General features: G+C 55.3%; 1 protein-coding gene across 8 annotated transcripts; it reads left to right on the top strand.

The window, feature by feature from the left end:
* Positions 1-21,851, top strand: SLC12A4 (solute carrier family 12 member 4). 8 transcript variants are annotated; one of them, XM_060397837.1, is made up of 24 exons: positions 1-179; positions 5,091-5,185; positions 6,543-6,674; positions 10,377-10,523; positions 10,609-10,663; positions 12,544-12,674; positions 13,896-14,137; positions 14,283-14,497; positions 15,055-15,219; positions 15,297-15,395; positions 15,681-15,738; positions 16,074-16,248; positions 16,708-16,826; positions 18,239-18,337; positions 18,493-18,612; positions 18,814-18,918; positions 19,172-19,340; positions 19,631-19,826; positions 19,933-20,102; positions 20,188-20,319; positions 20,402-20,509; positions 20,681-20,868; positions 20,984-21,115; positions 21,274-21,851. In XM_060397837.1, the coding sequence occupies exons 1-24, from the start codon at positions 65-67 to the stop codon at positions 21,365-21,367; spliced, it is 3,261 nt and encodes a 1,086-aa protein (XP_060253820.1). In that variant the 5' UTR covers positions 1-64; the 3' UTR covers positions 21,368-21,851.
* Positions 21,852-21,974: the final 123 nt, after the last annotated feature.

The following is a 21,974-nucleotide window of genomic DNA, read 5'->3' as shown; positions in this document are numbered from 1 at the left end:
GGAGCGGCGGGGACAGCCGGGCAGGCGGCCGGGGCGGCGGGCGCGGCGGGGCCGAGCGCGCGGGATGCCTCACTTCACCGTGGTGCCGGTAGACGGGCCGCGGCGCGGCGATTATGACAACCTCGAGGGTCTGAGTTGGGTGGACTACGGGGAGCGCGCCGATCGGGACGACGCGGACGGTGAGGGGCCGCCCGGCGGGGTCCCGGGCCGGGGCGGGGAGCGGGCCATGCGGAGCCGGCTGGCGCACAGACGCCGGGCCGTGCGCGCACACGTCGATGAGGGCCCAACTTTTCTTAGACTCCTTCGCCGCTAAACAGTCCCCAACTCCTCGCGCGCAGACACAATTTTCCTGGGCCCCGGGCGCCTGCTGTCGCGGTCGGGCCTCCCTCCTCACCCCAGCTCCTCCCTTGAGGGCCGCGGGCGGGGGCTGCAGACGTGGCCAGGCCAGCGGGGCCGCCTCGGGCGCGAAGAGCGTTGAATCTCCATCTGTGGCTCTTCCCGCCTGGGAGCGACAGCCCCAGGCGGGACCCCAGCCCTCTCACCTCCTGCCAACCGCCCCTAACCTCTTCTCGTCTCGCCTACACTTTTGTGCTTCAGCATCTCTTTCCCTAAAATCACACTCTCTCCTCCGCTCCCCTCCCCTTCTCCTTCCTTCTGTGTGCCGCCCAGCTCTCCAGTCCCCTCGGAGGGAAGCCTGAAGGGGTCTGTGGGCCACTGCCTGAGTGCTACATGGATCCCAGCTTACATCCGTAGGTACAGTGGACACTCCACCCTTGTGGAGCACTCACACGGGACCAGGCTTGTCTAGGCACTTTACCTGAATTAACTCGTTTAATCCTAATTTCCCACCCTGGGATAGGTAGTGTTACTGTTAGGAATGAGTGAAATGAGGCATGGAGTAGTTATGTAACTCTCTCTAGGGGATTCAGATTGAGGGTGGGAGACTCCAGAGCCCTAACTCTTAACCTAGCTGTTAAACTGGGCCTGAAACCCGGCTTCCCCCTCCTAGCTGCCTGCCCTTGACTTTCACCATCTCTTTCCCCAGGAGGCCCCCAGAGCCCTGTCCTTGCAGGGCTCACTCTTGTGTGAACACTCCAAGAACCTGTGTCTGGGTGTGCAGCAGCACATGCATGCGTAGTTGTGCTTGTGCAAATGTACAGCTGTGGGGTACCGCAGAGCCAGCCTGGGGTCACGATAGCACATTCTTGTGGCCTACGGTGATGAGGATGGTGATGTGACTGATGACAAATGCTTGGTCTGTTACTGACCGTGATGGAGATCTGCAGGGGACATGCATGTTGGTGGCATGTGTCAGGTGATGTTATCTTGATCTGACTTGGATTTGTCTCTGATGGGGACCTGACTGAGGTGATCCATGCTTCATGTGGGTGATGGCTATATGTGTGTCACTTGACTGCTGTGTGTGGAGATGGCACAGCGCAGTGGCATGGGCTGCTGGACATCATGGAAATTTAACAGGCTTGACAGCTTGTGAGAGTGTACACACCTCAACCCCTGCCGGCACCTGCCCCAGCCTGGGACCAGTGGACAGAGCAGGAGCCAGCAGCCACCCCTGCTCCTCTGCTAGCCCTTGGAGGCTCTCTCTCCCCAGAGGCTGGGTTGGGCTGCATCCCTAAGATCAGCCTGGACCAGCAGGTAGGCAGAGCGAAGCCCAGCCTCAGGCTCCGCCTTGGCCTCTCACAGAGGACTAGAGGGAACTGGCTGCCTCACATTGGCTGAGTCCTGCCAGGTCCCTCCAGGCTGGGCCAGCTCCTCCCACTATCCCCCCCACCTCCTCTTCCTCCCTTTCAGCCAGATCGTGACTGTGTCTGCAGTATGGGGGACATTCTGCACCCTGGTGAGTGGTTATGATCCTTCTAGTTGAGGGCTGCAAAGGGTCAGGGGTACAAAAATAGTGACCCTGAGGGCATCTCATGGGACCCCCCCCTCCCCTCCATCAGCCTGGTATCTGAATCTCTCAAGGCCCATACCTCTGCTCCAAGGGCATAGATGGACTTGTACATCCAGCCCACCGTGGGCAGAGGGTGAAGAGGTTCTAGATGAGTACCCCTGGCAGATACCTGTACAGGGATACCAGGAGTGTCACCTGGATCCCTGTTTGCAGCTGGCGCATTCACAGCTGCTGGCCAGAACACACATATCAGAGGCAGCCCCCAGGCCCAGCCTTCATGCTGTGGTTCACCAGGGGTCTCAGGTGGCGTCTGAGTAGCTTTGGCCTGGCAGGCATGCCCAGACCTGCCCTGGGATTTTTGGAATAGCTGAGGGCAGTACAGATACCCAGGCACTGCTTAGACCCCACCTCCCCCCAATTCCCACAATCCCATGGGAGCTGTCCTTAACTGAGGTGGTTTTGGGGAACTCCATGGAATCCCTGCTGGGTGTCTGGCACCAGGCTGTCCCTTTTCTGAGGCATTTGGAAGAGTGGATGTTATTAGCTCTACTTCATAGGAAAAGAAACCAAGGCAGCACAGAGAGGGTAAGCAGGTTGCCCTAGGTCACACAGAGGGAGGCACAGGAATCCAAGCTTGGCTTCTGGCCACTGAGCACCAGGAGCCTTGGATAAAACTGCAACCCCCAGACACTCTTTAGTTGTGGCCTGTACATGCCTCCTGGGATGGAAGGGGGTCCTAAGTAGGAGTAGGGAACCCACAGCTCAGCTTTCACCTGGATCTAGGGGACCCTGGGACCCAAGTTTGGCCCTTTCACTGAGTCACCTTGCCTCTGAATCTGAGCTTTACATTCCTTGTTACTAAAAGAGAGTAAATGATACCTACTAGAGTATTGCTATGAGAACTAAAGGTAACCTTTGGAAGGGCTCTGAGCTGCCCTGGCATCATGGCTGAAGGGACAAGGGATCAACTGGGTCTTGCAGACCATCCACAGGCATTTTGAGGGTACTGCTATGTGCTCAGCTCTGTGTTTTCTAGATGCTAATACAGTCCTTAGAGAGGTGAGGTTAGGGTTAGACAATGGCGGTGGTGGTGGATGGAAGGCTGCAGTGCAGGAGTTTAGAATGATTTATCCTTCATACTTCTACAGAAGGGTCAGAAGAGATAGACAACAAAAATTCCTCCCCAAAGGACTCTTACTGTAAGAAAGATCAAAACCATGCAGAGGAAAGGGGCAAGGACTCTGAGGCAGATGATGACTGGATCTAAGAAATAAATTTAGCTTAGAGATTCCTGGCAGCCATGGCAGAAAGGGAAACAAGATGAGCTCTTATAGTTGCCTTTTTTGGACAGAATAAAGCCTCTGACTTATTCAGGGAAGATATTTTTGTCACAAAAATCTAAGAGTAGTTTTCAGGGACTTCTCACTGAAGGACCATCCATGTACTGGGTTTTCAGGTTTTTCTTGACTCCTTATCCTCATCCTGAACAAGCATCAAGGGCACAGCAAATGTCTTAGGGTGTCTGAGTAGCTACGTGACCACCCACCTCCCCGACCCCGAGGCTTTAAAGTGATTCTGTAGGCTGGCCTCACCTCTCACTATCTCTGTCCACTTTGCCCTTAGCACTGACCTACACACAGACATGTAGCTTCTGGTACTGAGCTGCTTCACTTACTTAGCTAGTCCAGGTTCCTAGAGAAGGTGATGTACTTTTTTTACATCCTGTGGGAAGGAACAGCTGATTTTGCCCCAGAAATTGTCATCAACATGCTTTACCTGTCAGTCTCTTGGGGCAGTAAAGAATCCACAGCAGAGCACCTGCTGAGTGATTGTTTGCTCAGAGAAGTTAAGTTTCATATTTATGGCAAGAGGATGTATGAAATGGAGGTGGCGTCATTCAGTATTTTTCGCTGCAAACAAGAGAAATGGATTGGGGGCTATTTAACAAGAAAAGGTTGCCAGGTAGCTCTCACAAAACCAGGCATGGCCAGAATACCCCACCAGTCTGGATCAGTGAAGACACTTCTGTTGGCCACCTCCACCACAGGACACCAGGCCCAACACTGCTGCCGTAGTCATTGCCATCCAACACCAACGTGGCTTCTTTGAACCAAGATGTCAGCTGTGAGGCCTTCAGTCACTGCCACCACAGTTTCCAAACTGAAGGGTTTTTTTCTCCCTTAGCAACTAGAAAAGGACTCTTGGTGTCTTCTGCCTGCTTCATGGAAAGCTGGGAATGTCACCCACTGAGACTCACAATGAACACAGTTTGGAAAACGAAAGAGTGAATGCTGGGTGGCCAGAAAAAGCAGCCCAGTTTTGAGTGTTGAGGCAGCCGTATTGAAAGAAGGTGCATCTGGCTTCTTTCTGTGAGGTTTCCTTGGTGCTGAGGCCCTACCTCACCGGCCTGGGGGGTAGGTGGACGTGGGGACTGGCCACGTGCCTAGTTTCGGGCAAGCGGCTGGTATCTGGGGACAGGGAGGTAAACAGGCGAGTTGTGCCTACAGTCTTTGCCCAGCCCCACACCCACCTGGTCAGGCTTTCGTAGGGCTTTCCCTGACGACCCTAGACAGCTCTGGGCGCTCACTTCCATACACTGGACAGTCTCCTGCTTGCCGCTCCTCCCGGCATGCCTCAGGCGGCCCTCAAGAATGCCGTCCCCGCGCGGTGCATGATGGGGTGGCCAGGAGGTGGCTGGCTGATCATGGCGGCAGAAGGCGCCACGTGTGGCTTTCTCTATGTGGAGGGTAGCTCTTGGGGGAGCCCTGAGGACACTGAGCCCTTGGCACCTGGCACACTGGGTATTCCAGAACGGCTGGGAAAAACGGGAGTGTGTGTCTCAGGGGTGGTCTGAAGGCGGGCCTTGACTGAGCCACGCCCTTCTGCAGCAGATTCCGCCCCTTGGTGTTAACAGTGCTGAGCTAGTGTGTCTGGGCGCTTCGCTCCTGTGCCCCCTGCTAGATGAGTGTTCGTGCTGGGTTTTGATCATTGGCCAGTCTGCCAATTCTGGCTCTTTCAAGGAGGCTGACAGGGTATGTTGGGGAAACTGAGGCCCAGTATTGTTACACTGGTCCCTAAAGTGCTCCACAGAGATGACAGCAGGCCTGCTGGGGAGAAGTGCATGCTGGGGGCTCAGTAGGCAGCCCCTGACTAGGATTCTGTTTCTCTCTCTCTACAGGACATGGCAACCATAAAGAGAGCAGCCCTTTCCTTTGCCCCATGGAGGCTTCCAGAGGAAATGACTACCATGACAGGAACCTGGCACTGTTTGAGGTAGCTGAGGAGCCATTTTGGGCCATGGGTGTGGGCACGCAGGGACCTGTCAGGACCTAAGCCTTAGCTAAGCAAGCTGGCTGGGTGTTGTGCCTCTTTATGTCTGCGCTCCTCCTCCAGTCTCTGCTTGTCTGTCTCACTCCCTTGGCAGCCAAGCTGCAGTTCTCTTGGCCCTTTTAACTGAAACTGCTTTCCCAGAGGCCTCTACCCCATTACTACCTCCAAGAGTGTTTACCTTTGACTTCCATGCAGCCCCTCAGCAAGGTCACCACCTCTCAGGATTTCTAACCTCAGTATTTCCTTTCTTTCTTTCACATCTGGGACTTCTCACAGTCCACAATTCTTCCCTCTCCTGTGAACTCTTCCTTGTCCTTCCTGATTGACTCCTCCAACTCTAGCCCCATCAAGTTCACCAAGACCTGGTCCTTCTCACTGAATCTGCCCCCTCTCTCCATATCTATAACCTCAGTGGATCTCTCTTTGGAAACATTCCCAGTTTTGTGACTTTGGCCTTGAATTTTATCATTTTCAGACTCAAATCAGAAGTTGGCTCTGAATTGAAGTCATGGTTTAGGCCCCTAAGTTCTGACCCACACCTACCCACATTCTGTGGAAGTCTCGTAGGCTCTTCAGTCTCCAGAGACTTTCAAAGACTTGCATCTTCACTTCTTACTCCAAGCCAGTTTCTCCTTGTGTGTAGGATCAGAAGGGAGCTGATTGATAGGGAAAAACTAAATGTGGGCAACTGGCAGGTAGAGACACAGCGCTCAGGAAGCTGTGCTAGCTACCGTGCCATATCTTGAGCCCTGGGAGGCCTCTTGACTTGACCCCTCCCAAAGATGGGCTAGGGGGCTAGGATCCCACCTTGGGGGTTGAGGTGGGTTATTCACAGGGCGTGGGGAAGACCATCCAGGAGGATCAGGGTTTGGGCAGATAAGAGAGACTTCATTTGTCCCAGACATCTCTCTTTTGACTCCTCTTTTAATTTCTTTGTTTCCCTGGGATCACTAGGGTGGCTATTGAGCACAGATGTGTGTTCCAGAGGCCTGCTCATAGCAGGGAGGTGGCCAGCCAGAACAGGCAGGATGAAGTGTGCCTGTCTGTCCTACCCTTTCCCCTGAGGCAGGTAGTTTTGCAAATGGGCTGGTAGTGATTGAGCCAAGGTGGGGCAGAGAGAAGTGAGTGCTGGGGTGGGGCACCCACACCTGCCCAGTTGGCTGGCTTGGGCTTCCCCAGGCAGGAGCCCAAGCCTGCCTCGGGGCTTGGCAAGGGACCAGAGGCCAGGCTGCTGGCTACACACAGGTAGCCTGGTGCCAGTTGGGCCAGTTGCCAGAATGCCCTGTGGCTCTGTTTACAGGAAGAGCTGGACATCCGCCCAAAGGTGTCATCTCTTCTGGGCAAGCTCGTCAGTTACACCAACCTCACACAGGGGGCCAAGGAGCATGAGGAGGCTGAGAGTGGAGAGGGTGCCCGTCGGAGAGCAGCCAAGGTGAGCTGGTCAAAAAGGCTGCTCCTAGGAGGACAGTCAACACCATGGAGTTGGCAGTTTCCCCACGTAGCTGTTAGCATCCTGGGGAAGTAGGTGCCAGGTGTGGTGAGCATGGAGGATGGGCACTGAGTACTTTGGGTTTAAGGAGGCAAGGACTGGGCTGAGGAGGAGCCCCTCAGGGCAGAGGACCAGGGAGACCCTCGGAAACAATGGTGGGAGCGACCACTGCCTTTACTTGGGCCTCTGTGTGTGTGTGTGTGTGTGTGTGTGTGTGTGTGTGTGTGTGTGTGTGAGGCATCATACTAAGCAGTGGGCCAGGGTTCTTGCATGTTATCTTCACAAAAAATCTGTGAGGCAGTTTCTGTTATCATCCCCGCTTTACAGGTGAGGAAGCTTGAGTGTCAAAGATGTTACGTAATTTGCCTAAGGTGACTGAGCTAGACAAGGTCAACACATAACACTGGGAGACTTGTGGGTTTCTTGTGAGGTATGTGACTGTGTAGAATGCCAGATCACTGGCATCCCATCAGGATGGGTAAGGGTGTTACCTTTGGAACTAGGAGCCTTGGGGCTGTGTGACCTAGAGCAGATGACTAAACCCTTCTGCCCCTTTCTTTGTTGGCTCCATTGGCAGACCTCTCCAGTAGCCCCTTGGAGTGCTGAGACTGGGAGTGACAGGAGTAAAACACTGCCTCCTAGGGCTTCCCGATCTCTCTCCTGGTCTTACCCCTGTTCACTCTGCAGGCCTCTGGCCCTCCAGTCGTCCTCTCTTTGGGATGACTTTGTTATTGTTCACTCACTTGGTCATACCCACCTCTTTTGCGACCCCATTGTAGCCTGACAGGCTTCTCTATCCATGGATTTCCCAGGCACGAATACTGGAGTGAGTTGCCATTTCCTCCTCCAGAGGATCTTCCCAACCCAGGGATCAAACCCACATCTCCTCCATTGGCAGGTGGGTTCTTTACCACTGGAGCCGCCAGGGATGACTTTACCCTATCCCTAACCTGTGTGATGGGGCTCAGTTTAACCAAAGGCTGGGTTGTTTTTTTCTCCTACATATTCAGTTTAGAGGCAAAGCAGCTTCCCTCCATGTCTCCTGACTCCCTGAGGTTTGGAAAGCAGCTGTGACCCAAAAGGAGCTTGGGTCTGGCACTAGCTGACCTCTTACTGGAGGTCAGCACAGGCAGGAGGAGCCCTTGGCTGGAATAAACCACATCCCCCAGTCTCAGACCTGCCCTTGACATTTGGGCAGGTATTTGAGATTGCCCTTGAGATTGCCTTTGCCCTTGAGATTACTGAGGTGGGTGAGGAGAGAGCATCGACCAGGCGGCTGTGCATCCCTCATGCAACTCTTCTCGGAGGCAACCCAGCCCACACTTGAGAGAGGACAGCTGGTATCTTGGGGTCACACAGACCTGACCCTCACCCTATCCTGTTGGTTGTGATTTTGATGATATTTTCTGAACTGCAGATAGCAGAGAACTCTGTTTATCTCTGGCTATCCCTGTTTAGCCCTGCGGTGAGGGGTGAGATCCTTGGGTAAGAGTCTCCTCTCTGTCCTTTCAGGCCAAGTCCAGGAAGCCACTGGCTGGGAGTAAAAAGGTCCCTAAGAAAGGCTAGAGTACATCTCGACAAGGTGTTCTGGGTTGGTGAAGGGCTGTGGTCCTTGGCCTTATGAAGAGCCCATGAGGATGCTGGGTTCCAGCCTCAGCTTACCTGCCACCTCCCCTGGCCCTGGATTTAAAGAGGCAGAGGATGACTGAGTGTCCCAGCACTAGTTGCTGTTTCATGGAGAAAGGAGGAGCCTGGTCAAGTCCACAGCAAATCAGCAGAAAGCTAGGGAGCTGGGGCCACTGAGCTGTGGTCCTCACCCAGGCGGGTGTGAGCAGGGGCCTCAGAAAAGAAAAGCTTAAAGCCGGAAAGGTGGGCCTTCAGCCAGACCACACCAAGACCCAAGGCAGCCTCTCCATGGCAGCCACTCTGGCTGAGGCCTGGTGACCTTCTGAGGCTGCCAGAGGTTATTTAGAGATGCAGAAAGCATTTCCGGCCCTGCCCTTTCCCATACTGCCCTTTTCCCAGAGTGACTCAGCCTTGAATGGGGAGGCTGGGAGCTGCCACTATCCAGTGGGTGGTCCAGAGCCTCTGAGAAGGGCTCAGTCAGAAGCCACATGAGGTGTATCCATCACCTGCTCTGTACAGGACAGCTTGAGAGACCATTTGTTTTTACTCAGGGCCCTCCCAGGCCCTTCTGGGGTCCTTTAGCCTGTGCACGGATCCTGCACCCGGCCTGGGCCCTGGAGAAGAGTTCCTGTGGCCACAGAGTTCTTTCTCCCACCTTGGCTCTAGAGCAGCAGGCTTTGCTGGGGGCTCTGGCAGAAACTCTTAGGACCCCACAACTCTGTGGTATTCTCATGTGGGGCTCAGTTCTTCACGAAGGTACCAGCCCTAACTCTGTGCTTCAGCGTTTGCCCTGGCCTCCTGTTTAGCCCCTCCTCTCCTCTTAGGTAGTTGAGACATCCTGCCTGGATGTGCCCATTAAGACAGACTTTCCTTACCTGCCCTCCAGCCTGAGTCTCCACTCTGTACGCAGGTCTTTCCCAACAGGTTATCCCAGAGGCCTTCTAAGGCATCACTCACTGGGCTTAGGAGCACCTTTTGAGTACCTGCAGGGCCTGCTGATGATAGAACAGTGAACAAGCCAAGTTTACCCCACTACGGTCATTCAAGTGAACAATTACCGTGACCCGTTGTGACTACTATGATAGAAGAGTATATCAGATACTGAGGGAATGCAAGAGGAAGTACCAACTCTGCCTAAGGCAACCTGGGGTAACTTCTTGGAAGAGGCAACAGTTAGTCTCCTGAAGGTTTAACTGAAGAGGAATTTGCCAGGCTGTAAGGCAGGGATAACCATCCCAGGCAGTGCCCAGCACATGCCCTGATTCAGAGGCTCTGAGGGTCTGATGTTGTCCGGGGCCGAGACTGACAGAGGTGATGGGGCATGCCTGGTAGCCCAGGCCAAGGAGCCTGGCCGACACTGGATTACAGTATAGACAATGCAGAGGAGTTTTAGTAAGGATGATGCAACTGGTCTTGGTTTTCAGAGTCCTGCTCTGGCAGCAGAGTGAGCTGGAGCATGGAGAGGTTGACAGGCATAAGAAGGCACTATCCAGGTGGCCCAGGTGTAGCGTCCCAGCTTCAGGGGATTAAGACCAAGGCAAGGCAGACTGATCTCAGGGCACCTTGAGAGGTACACTGGGTACGACTTACTTTCCCCTGGACTGGATGGGGCGTGGGAGAGAGGGAGGGTCAGGAACAACTTTTTAGATTCTGGCCTGGGTACAATAGGGCCTGCTGGCTGAGAAAGTGGAGGTCTGATATAGACTTCACTTTCTGGAAGTGTGAAAGAAGAGAGGAAGGGAAGGTGGCAGGACCATGAAGGGGAGGTGAGGCTCAAAAGCTCACACATGGGGCTTGGAAAAGAATCAGGTTTTATACCTTCCCACTCCCCAACTGTTTCTTAATGTATGAAGGTCAGCATGGCCATCCAGTCAGCTCACCCTCTGTGTCCCCAGGTCTCCACTTGGGATGTCCTTTTCCAGCCTATTCTCTGGCTGAATACCTTGGAGGTGGGAGACTGCCAAGCAATGAGGGGCCCCTCTGATGCTCCATCTCCCTCACTCCCCTCCTGCTCCATAGGCACCCAGCATGGGCACCCTCATGGGGGTGTACCTGCCCTGCCTGCAGAACATCTTTGGGGTTATCCTCTTCCTGCGGCTGACCTGGATGGTAGGCACAGCTGGTGTGCTGCAGGCCCTCCTCATTGTGCTCATCTGCTGCTGCTGTGTGAGTATTCTGGGTGGGGCAGGGCCACGGCTGCCCCACAGAGCCCGCCCAGCTGAGCTGCTCACCTCCGTCCTCCTTCCCACAGACCTTGCTGACGGCCATTTCCATGAGCGCCATCGCCACCAATGGCGTGGTTCCAGGTGGGTGAGTGCCATTCAGGCCTGAGGTGGGGAATGGGCCCAGAATCCCCCTTGACATGCCCTGAAACACTCATTCTCTGCCCCCCAGACAGTTTTCTGGTGGGGTCTTAGTCCTTGAATCCATGAAAGTGTCACCACTTAGGAGCATCCCTGCTTGATAGAATTTGAGATCGCTGTTGTTTTATGTTTTATTTGTTTGGGGTTTGTTTTGTTTTGTTTTTTAGTATAAAAGTAATTTTTTAAAGTGGGTGCTGAGGCTGATAAAGAAGGTGATAGGGCATTGTTGGTGGCCCAAGCCAATGAGCCTGGCCCACACTGTGGATTGTAGGGTTTTCCATGATGAGACTGGACTTGGTTTTCAGAGACTCCATGTATTTATACCTTCCCTGTGGACTCCTGGATACTTATTTTATTCTTTGGTTCATAACCTTAGTATTATAATTTAATTTTTTGCTTGCACTGTTCCACTTTGGCTATTTGGCTATTTAGGTTGGTTCCTGTGTTTGAATCCTTTTTTATTTTTTTCAAATAACAGTTTTATTAGTTTTAGTATAAAATTAATAGGGAAAAACCAATATATGTTTATCAGAAGAGGGATTTAAAGTATAAAAAAAGGTAGAAAAAAATTGAAGAGTACCCATAATCCCACCATCCTGAGTTGAAAACGATTAGTTAGCCTTTTGGTCCATGGTTTTAGGGTCTTATAAAGTATTGAGATGTATTGTTTTCCCCAAACTCTGTGTGTGTGTGTATGTGTATTTCTCAAATGCTGAAAACAGTTTATTTGGTTTTTTAAAACAGATTGATATTATCTAATTTATGTGATTATTCTCCTATTCTCTACTTTTTCACTGTTGTAAACATTGTCTCGAACAGTCTTACACGCTGATCTTTGTTCATGCCCCTGGCAGTTTCCTTAGGAGAAGGTCCTCAGTTCAGTTCAGTCGCTCAGTCATGTCCGACTCTTTGCGACCCCATGGACTGTAGCACGTCAGGCCTCCCTGTCCGTCACCAACTCCCGGAGTCTACTCAAGCTCATGTCCATTGAGTTGGTGATGCCATCCAACCATCTCATCCTCTATCATCCCCTTCTCTTCCCGCCTTCAGTCTTTCCCAGAATTAGGGTCTTTTCCAATGAGTCAGCTCTTCCCATCAGGTGGCCAAAGTATTGGAGTTTCAGTTTCAACATCAGTCCTTCCAATGAATAGGAGAAGGTCCTAGAGGTGGGCTTATAGGGTGAAAAGGAGTGGCCTTTTTAAAGCTTCTTGATCCTTGTTCCCAGGTTTTTCACAGATAAGATTTATCAGGAGCAGTTTCAACCAGAAGCATGGGATGGCTCTTGTCGCCTGCACCCTCACTGGCCCTGAGGCCCAGGGTTGACTCAGTCTTGCCAGGGGTGTTAGACTGTGATGGAAGCACAGATTCAAGGCAGGAGAGTCAGCCATGGATAGTTAACCTGTGGCTGGCCCTAGGGGCAAAAAACTAGATAAGATACAGTCCCTTCCCTGGTCTGGAGGGTCAACTAACGGAGTTAGCCCTTGGGAAGGGTGCAATGTGCTGAGATAGGACACAGTCAGCCAGGGGAGTCAGTGGGGACTGACCTAACTCCACTGAGGCTTTGCAGCAGACCTAGAGCTGCCCCAGCTGAGTAGTCATCTCACTCACCCATGCTGTGTGTTGGAGTCAGATGAAATCAGGTCCACCCCCAGCCTGGCCACTTATTAACCATGCTATCTTAGGCAAGGTTGTCTAAACCTTCTGCTCATTTGTAAATAAGAAAAGTGGTCCTTGTGCCCCTGGATGGTTGTGAAGCGTTGTCATGGGAGAGGCCCTTTTGAAGAAAAACCAGCCTTGACCTGTGTATGCTTTTTCTGTTGTAGCTGGGGGCTCCTATTTCATGATCTCCCGCTCCCTGGGGCCAGAATTTGGAGGTGCCGTGGGCCTGTGCTTCTACCTGGGAACAACATTTGCGGCAGCCATGTACATCCTAGGGGCCATTGAGATCCTGCTGGTAAGTCAGGCTAAGTCCTGGCCGTTTCTGTTCTTGTTGGAACAGCCCCTTTCCTATAAGCCCAGGCTCTTTATGCTCCCCTCATATCTGGTCCAGATCTAGGGCTTACAATGAGGAAGGCCTCTCTGAGGGAGAAAGATCTTTGTTCAAGCCAGTCTCCCCTTCAGCCCTTTCCCAGTTTGGATCAGGCATGGAAGGGGCCTGGCAGTCTTCACTGTGGCCCTGGATGTTTTAGCTGCCCAGGCACTATTTCAGCTGTGGCAGGTGGTCTGTGAACTACCGCCTGTAACGCTGTGACGGGCCTCGGTGGTGATGCAGAGCCTGTCTCCCGGGCTCATGTGGGCTCTGGCCAGCTCTGTCTTCAGGGTTCTGTGCCAAGGTCTCTCAGATCCATCTTATCCTCTTACTGAAATCAGGGAAGTCAGTACCCTCTCTGTGGGCCCCAAGTGTGCTCTGACTCAGCTTCCCGCCTCCCACTGGACTGCCCGGGTGGTGGGGAAAGAGTGGGAGGGGCAGTGGGGAGCACAGGTTAACCAGTGCCCGCCCCTGGGCATCCAGACAATAGATATTTAGAGGAACTGCCTGCCTACTTCCACCTCCAGATCCTCTGTCTGTAGCATGGAGCCTATTCCTGGATATTCTGGGGGCTTTATTTTTGTTTTTCTATTTCCCACATTCCTACATTTATTATCTGGATTTTTTCTATAAGGAAGTTTGTCCTTTTTCCATTTGTTTATTTATTCAATTACGTATTTATATCAGGATGGACTCCTGGATATTTATTTTTATTCTTTGGCTCATAATCCTATACTGTCATTATTTATTTTGTTGCTCCTCAAACTATTCCACTTTTGTTTAGCTATTCAGGTCAGCGCCTGTGTCTGGATCCTTTTTTTTTTCTTTTTTGTAAGTAATTGCTTTATTAAGATATATTTCAAAAAAAATATATATATATTTCACATAAAATTCACTGCTTCCCAAGTAACTAAGGGGTAAAGAATCTGCTTGCCAATGCAGGAGACGAGGGTTTGATCCCTGAGTCTGGAAGATCCCCTGGAGGACGAAATGGCAACCCACTCCAGTATTCTTGGCTGGAGAATCCCATGGACAGAGGAGCCTGGCAGGCTACAGTCCATGGGTTGCAAAGAGTTGGACACGACTGAGTGACTAAGGACATACTCCACATAGGAAAATTGAACCTCCTTTGTCTTCTTGTTTCAGACCTACATTGCCCCTCCAGCCGCCATTTTTTACCCAACAGGCACTCATGACACATCGAGTGCCACCTTGAACAATATGCGGGTATATGGGACCATTTTTCTGACCTTCATGACCCTAGTGGTGTTCGTTGGTGTCAAGTATGTGAACAAATTTGCCTCGCTCTTCCTGGCCTGTGTGATTATCTCCATCCTCTCCATCTATGCTGGAGGCATCAAGTCTATTTTTGACCCTCCTATTTTTCCGTAAGTAACCTGGGAGTACCTCCAGGCATTATACTGACATCCCCCCTACATGGATGACCTTCTTTGTGGAGGCTGCCAGATGGGAGCAAGTTGGGGTCTCGGGCTGAGCAGCTGCTGATACTTTCGCCTCCCCCACGCCCCACAGAGTATGTATGCTGGGCAACAGGACACTGTCCCGGGACCAGTTTGATGTCTGCGCCAAGACGACTGTGGTGGACAACGAGACAGTGGCCACCCAGCTCTGGAGCCTCTTCTGCCACAGCCCCAACCTCACGGCTGAGTCCTGCGACCCCTACTTCCTGCTCAACAATGTGACCGAGATCCCGGGCATCCCTGGTGCAGCTGCCGGCGTACTCCAGGGTGTGTGCTCCCTTCCGCCTGCTTCCCCCACCCCGCCGGGCCCCCGCAGCGGAGCAGAAGGAAGGAACGAGCATGGAGGGACAGGGTAGCACAGAGCCGCCCTTGTGTGGCCAGCTCAGGAACGGAGGGTGGTGCTGGCTGCCTTCCCAGCCCAGCAGTGTCCTCTCAGCCCAGCTCCTGGCAGCTAAATTTCGGTTGAACGGAGCCTGTTTTGGCCAGTGTCCCAGGCCTGCGGCAGCCCCCCAGAAAATTCTGGCAGCCCCTCTCTCCCCAGCCACCAGCCCCTGACCCTGCCTGGGATAGTTCTCACAGGAGCCATAAAGGGCCTCTGTCTCAGAGGCAGGCAGTGGTGGACAATGGCAGTTCAGCTACCTTTGCCTTCCAGACTTCCAGCCAGCCAGTCCTTTCCTGTGGCCAGAGTGGCCCTGTGGCTGAAACCACAGCCATCGGGCTGAGGTCACCCCCTTGAGCCCCCAGAACCTCTTACACCTGCAGCCCCTGGCTGGGCTGCCCCAGACTTCCCTGGGGCTGCAGTGGTGATGTGGCCGCCCCCACAGAAAACCTATGGAGCGCCTACCTGGAGAAGGGTGAGGTCGTGGAGAAGCACGGGCTGCCCTCTACGGACGCCCTTGGCTTGAAGGAGAGCCTGCCCCTGTACGTGGTGGCTGACATTGCCACATCCTTCACCGTGCTGGTTGGCATTTTCTTCCCCTCAGTAACAGGTGAGCCCTCTTGCCCACCCACACTCCCTGCCCCTACTCCTAAGGGAGCCCCTGAGGGAGTCTCATTGTTTTTGGAGGTATCATGGCTGGCTCCAACCGCTCTGGGGACCTCCGAGATGCACAGAAATCCATCCCAGTGGGGACCATTCTGGCCATTGTTACCACTTCCCTTGTCTGTATCCTTTCCCAGGCCTGGCACTGTGGCAGGGGGGTGCGCGGGCAGGAGGCACTTCCTTATGTTTAAGTTACCACCTGGCATGTGCAGACACACCACACACGCATGCACATATACATCAACCCTCACACACATGCACACGTTCAAGGGGTTTGTTTGTACCCGACATGAAACCTCAGCTGCAGGTGTCCTGAGACTGGGCAAGGGGGTCCCTGGGGCCCTGTGTGGGGAGTGAGCGGGGGCAGCAGTGGCAACAGAGGTCCAGCTTTCCTTGACGCGGCTGCAGACTTCAGCAGTGTGGTTCTCTTCGGCGCTTGCATCGAGGGTGTGGTCCTCCGGGACAAGTGAGTGAGCTGGGCCCCTCCCTGTGGCTATGGGCTCAGCTTTTGCTGCCCAGACCCCAGCCCCCCTCATACTTGTGGTCCCAGACATGTCCTCAGGCTGCTGGCTGTCAGTGGTGGGTCAGTCCCACCAGGACTTTGGCTTCTAAGAGGATGGTGACATCAAATTGATTCTGGGCTGGAAGGATAGGGGCTGGTGGACTGGCCTCTGCTGAGGGCCAGAGCTCTGTCCCCCATAGCTGTCCTTCTTGACCCTTGCCAGCCCTCACACTGGGTGGCCCCGGCCAGGGTTTCAGGGGCTCCTTGTATGGAGCATGGTCTGAGCCTGGCCCTTGCAGGTATGGCGACGGTGTCAGCAGAAACCTGGTGGTGGGCACATTAGCCTGGCCTTCGCCCTGGGTCATCGTCATCGGCTCCTTTTTCTCCACCTGCGGTGCTGGCCTGCAGAGCCTCACTGGGGCACCACGCCTGTTGCAGGCCATCGCCAAGGACAACATCATCCCTTTCCTTCGGGTGAGCCTCTTGCACTCGCCCACCATTTGGGTGTTCCTAGCCCAGGGACGGGAGCTGATGGGCTGCTGTCTATGGGGTTGCACAGAGTTGGACACGACTGAAGCGACTTAGCAGCAGCAGCAGCAGCAGCAGCAGCAGCCCCTCATGCTGGCCAGGGAGAGAAGTAGACAGTAAATCGGGTGCATGCTATCCTGCTAGGGGCCAGGGCCAGGCAGCCATCCACAGAGAGCTGCTGTTGGCAGAGCTGCCTGGGTCCAGAAGCCCCAACGCCTGTCTCCACTCACAGTGGAGAGGCCTGGGGAATTGGAGGGCAGAGTACCTGTCAGGATAGGTTTGGCTGTGACTTGAGCCCTTGAGGGACTTGGAGATGATGGAGGCCAGGCTGTGACTTGTGTGTCCTGATGTGTGGAATGGGACCAACTTCTTCGCTTCTGACCCCATTGCCCCTGGTGTGTACAGGTTTTCGGCCATGGCAAGGCGAATGGCGAACCGACGTGGGCCCTTCTCCTGACGGCGCTCATCGCCGAGCTGGGCATCCTCATAGCCTCGCTGGACATGGTGGCCCCCATTCTATCCATGTGAGCTGGGGGCCAGGGCAGGGCAAGGGCCCTGGGAAAGTCTCCTCGCACCCTCAGCCACACCCTAGCCGGGAGCTCTGCCCAGCAACTCGTCTGTGACCCTGTCTAGGGTTGAGGATGCAGCTGGCAGACGGGTTAGGCTGTTGGGGGATGTTTGCCTAGCAGAGCTCAACCTTCTGAACCTCTGCCTTCCAGTGCTTACTCAGATGTTTTAAAGAGACCAGTAGGTCCCTTGTGCCTCTATGGGAGATACCCAGAGCAGGGACGGGCAAGCAGCAATCTCAGCCCCCTTGATGAGCCGCCACTGTCCATACACCTGTTTTCAAGTTGCTTGCTTTTAAAGTTCTGGAGTCAGCTGGGCATTTGAACCTGCCAGTGCCCTGCAGGAGGTGGCAAACACGCAGCAGTTTCCAGGGGTCTCAGAGACAGTTAGTGTCCTCGTTCTGCTCACCTCCACCAGTGCCAGGGCCACTGTGCCCTCCTCACACGCCTTGCTCCACAGCCAGTGCCCTCTTGCTTGTTCCATTGTGTCTGAGCCACCCTTTACCACCCCACTCGGCTGGTAGGACTGACAGAGCTCCCTTCCCCCTGAAGCTGCGCCTCCCAGCCACAGCCAGGCCTGCCGGAGTCAGTGCTCCCCTGTTCCCCCAACACACCTCCGCCCAGCTCCACCTACACCTGAAACTACCCTTGCCGCAGTTGTCTCAGGCGGTGGCCCCTTAACACCCATGTCAGGATGTGTCAGCCTTGATGCTGAGGCTGCTTCTCCTGTAGCCCTAACGGGACTGAGCATGCCCCTACTGTGAGAGTCCCTGCCCCCGGCCTGCCCTCTCTCGTCAGCCCTGCTGCCTCCTTGTCTGTCCTTCCTCACCCACCAGCTGAGGGTAGAAGTGGGCAGCCACTCCCCTCAGCCCTCTGCCTTTCCTGTCTTTCTTGGGGGGCTCAAGCAGTAGGCCTCTTCCATCCTGGTCTCCCACACCCACTGAAGTGTCCCTCAAGTGTCTCTAATGCAGTGACTCTAAATGGCCCTCTTTGGACGCCCTCTCCCCACACTCATGACAGCCCCTCATCCAACTGGTCCCCCAGGCCAGAGGCCTGGCTTTTGTCTAGCTGCATCCAGGCATTGAACTTCCCTTTATACCATCCTCTTCCACAGCTGTTCCCCCTGTCCGCAACCCCCTCGTGGTCTCAACATCCTCTGAGACCAGGCTCTGCAGGCACCACCACAATGTCCCATCCACATCTGGCCCGGGGCGTGGGCAAAGTGAGGCCGAGACGACCTGCCTGACTGTGCCGGGCAGGGCTGTGACAGTCTCGGCTCCTCACCTAGGCCCAGGCTGGGGAGGGTCCGGGACTTCGGGCACCTGGCTACCAAGCGGGCCGCTCAGTCCCAGCTGCTCCCTGTGCCGCAGGTTCTTCCTGATGTGCTACCTGTTTGTGAACCTGGCCTGTGCTGTGCAGACACTCCTGAGGACCCCCAACTGGCGGCCTCGGTTCAAGTACTATCACTGGTACGTGCCAGCTGGGCCCCTGAGCCAGGTTCTCTGACATGAGAGTTATGTGGGAAACCATTCTGGATGGGGTTTGAACTTTCTGGGCAACAGTTTCTATTGGGAGACTGGGAGGTCCTTCCCTGACTCTGGCCCTTTTCCCATCTCTGGCCCAGGGCGCTGTCCTTCCTGGGCATGAGCCTCTGCCTGGCCTTGATGTTTGTCTCCTCCTGGTACTATGCCCTGGTTGCCATGCTCATCGCCGGCATGATCTACAAGTACATTGAGTACCAAGGGTGAGTGTGGGAGCACCCACTCGGGTGCTCAGGGCTGCTGGGCTGGGCTGTAGTTGGGTGTGGGAAGCTGAGCCATCCTTCTTTAAGCCACCATGGCACGGGGGTTGCGGGGCTGTGACTTGGGCCTGGTCCCTTCCATCCCACATACACATGGACACAAGTCCTAGGGGTTTACCCATCAGCCTTTGGGGGCTTCTGCAGGGCTGAGAAGGAATGGGGCGATGGGATCCGAGGCCTGTCCCTGAGCGCTGCCCGCTATGCCTTGTTGCGGCTAGAGGAGGGCCCTCCTCACACCAAGAACTGGCGGTGAGTCACCCGGGCCTGGCGGGGACAGTCGAGGTTTTCAGGGGGCGACCCTGTGAGAGGGGAGAGTCACGAGGTGCTGGCTTCCCTCCCTAGTCCGTGTTCCCTGTCCTGAGCTGCCAGGGGCACCATCCTGCTTATCGGGCCCTTGGATCACTGCTACCTGAGGGGGCCTGGGAGCCAAGAGAGGAGGGAGCTGGGCTCCCTGCAGATCTCGGGCCCTGATCTCAGGCTGCCTCTCCATCCGGCCACTCAGGCCTCAGCTACTGGTGTTGCTGAAGCTAGATGAGGACCTTCATGTGAAGTACCCGCGGCTCCTCACTTTCGCCTCCCAGCTTAAAGCTGGCAAGGGCCTGACCATCGTCGGTTCTGTCATCCAGGGCAGCTTCTTGGAGAGCTACGGAGAGGCCCAGGCCGCTGAGCAGGTACTGCTGGGGCGGGAGTCAGGGGTAGGAGGACCCTAAACCAGACTGGAGATGTCTGGGCTGTAGCTGGTGCATAGGGGAGGGGACCAGTCCTGGCCAGCCAGGTGAGCTGAGAGCGGGAGCCAGGTGGGTATGAAGGTTCCATCTTGCAAGCATGGCCTCTGGGTGGGCAGCTTGCCCCCATCTTCTCCCCCACCACCAAGCAGCTCTGTACCCTGGGGCCTGGGCAGGGAACCCAGCAGAGGGGACATGGATGGCCTTGCCTTCTGACCCGGGTATGTTCCCTACAGACAATCAAGAACATGATGGAGATTGAGAAGGTGAAGGGCTTCTGCCAGGTGGTAGTGGCCAGCAAGGTGCGGGAGGGGCTGGCTCACCTCATCCAGTCTTGTGGCCTGGGTGGCATGAGGCACAACACCGTGGTGCTGGGCTGGCCCTACGGCTGGCGACAGAGCGAGGACCCACGCGCCTGGAAGACCTTTATTGGTGTGTGAGACACAGGGCCTGGGCTCCACCACATAGGGCAGGGGCCAGGGGTTAAGCGGGGGCAGAGGCCAGAGAGTCATGGGTCGATAGTGCCCCTCTTCCCTAGACACCGTGCGCTGCACCACGGCTGCCCACCTGGCCCTGCTTGTGCCCAAGAACATCGCCTTCTACCCCAGCAACCACGAGCGCTACCTGGAGGGCCACATCGACGTGTGGTGGATTGTCCACGACGGCGGCATGCTCATGCTCTTGCCCTTCCTGCTGCGCCAGCACAAGGTGAGCCAGGCGCTCAGGCCATGACGCGAGGGGCTGGGCCTATGCAGGGGGGCTGCAACTGAGCCACCACCCTCCGTGGCCGCAGGTTTGGAGGAAATGCCGGATGCGCATCTTCACGGTGGCCCAGATGGACGACAACAGCATCCAGATGAAGAAGGATCTGGCCATCTTCCTATACCACCTACGTCTAGAGGCAGAGGTGGAGGTGGTAGAGATGGTGAGGCCCATGCCCACCATGGCCCTGTGGATGCCCTGCCCAATCCCCGTAGCCTGGTCCTCACGGCTTACCCTCTCCCCAGCACAATAGCGACATCTCTGCGTATACCTACGAGCGCACACTGATGATGGAGCAGCGCTCCCAGATGCTGCGGCAAATGAGGCTGACCAAGACAGAGCGGGAGCGAGAGGTCAGTGACCTTTCTCAGCTCAGGGCAGGGTCTGACTTGGGGAGAGGCCATCAAGTGGGGGCATCAGAATGACTCACTGCGGCCCCCCTCATTTTCCCTGAGGCTGGGTGATCACGCTGGGCCAGCTTGGCTCCCCACGGCACTGAGGCGACCTCCTCTGGTTGTCCTCAGGCCCAGCTAGTCAAGGACCGGCACTCAGCCCTGCGGCTAGAGAGCCTGTACTCGGACGAGGAGGATGAGTCTGCAGCTGGGACTGACAAGATCCAGATGACATGGACCCGGGACAAGTACATGGCCACGGAACCCTGGGACCCCAGCCACACGCCCGACAACTTCCGGGAGCTGGTGCATATTAAGCCGTGAGTGCAGCAGAAATGGACCCAGCCGTATCCCAGCCTGGGGGTGGGATGGGGGCAGATGAGCCCAGTGGGGTGATCCAGGGTTGGGATCCACGATCAGCCACATTATCTGCAGGGACCAGTCTAATGTGCGGCGCATGCACACGGCTGTGAAGCTCAATGAAGTCATTGTCACACGCTCTCATGACGCCCGCCTGGTCCTACTGAACATGCCCGGACCGCCCAAGAACAGCGAGGGTGATGAGAACTGGATCCTTTGGTGGGGAGATGGGCAGTATATGAGGTCAGGCTGGGAGCTCCTGTCCCTGGATGCCCTGGGCGTTTGCAGGGTACTCCAGCTCTGCTTGATGGGCCAGACTTCCCTGGGTGCTTCCCTGGGCGCTACTTCCTTGACTGATGCCCCACAGACATGGAGTTCCTGGAGGTGCTGACCGAGGGCCTCGAACGAGTGCTCTTGGTACGTGGCGGTGGCCGTGAAGTCATCACCATCTACTCCTGAGCCCAGTATAGACTTGTGGCCTAGAGTGAAGGTATCCAGGGTAACACAAAGCCCCCCTCCAGCACCCACCTGCCAGCCCCACTTTGCCTGGCCTCACCCTGGACCCAGCTTTACTAGGTCTCCTTGGAGACTGGGCCCAGACCTGGCCATGGAGATGGATCTGAGGTCCCTCGGGACCCTGAGAGGTTCGGGGACTTGCCCGTCCAGCACGCCAGGATGCCTGTCCTGACTGGAGAAGACTGGTGGGGGCTGACATGGGGATTGAAGGCAGCTGGCCCGGGAGCGCTATTTATTGCATATTTATTGTTTGGATGTCACCATCAGAGAGGAGGGGAAGGGTGACAAGGGAGGGATCCAGCCCAGCCCGCCTGCAGGAAGATCTGACTCAGCTCCTGTGGGCGGGGACCCCCACCAAGCCAAGTTGAATGGAACCAGCCAGCTGAAGCCTGACTTTTTTCAATAAAACATTGTGTACTTCTGGGCCTCCCGCTGCCCCGGCTCTGTTTCCCCTGGCACGGGGGAAGAAGGCGGGACTGAATCCAGGCCCAGAGCCGGCTCCCTGAGGCTGTGCCCCTTTCCGGCAACCGCTGGCCAGCCCCATTGGCCA

Source organism: Ovis aries, chromosome 14 (assembly GCF_016772045.2).
Source record: "Ovis aries strain OAR_USU_Benz2616 breed Rambouillet chromosome 14, ARS-UI_Ramb_v3.0, whole genome shotgun sequence".
NCBI lineage: Eukaryota > Metazoa > Chordata > Mammalia > Artiodactyla > Bovidae > Ovis > Ovis aries.
The sequence above is the reverse complement of the archived record's forward strand: the minus strand, read 5'-3'. Positions and strand labels throughout refer to the sequence as shown.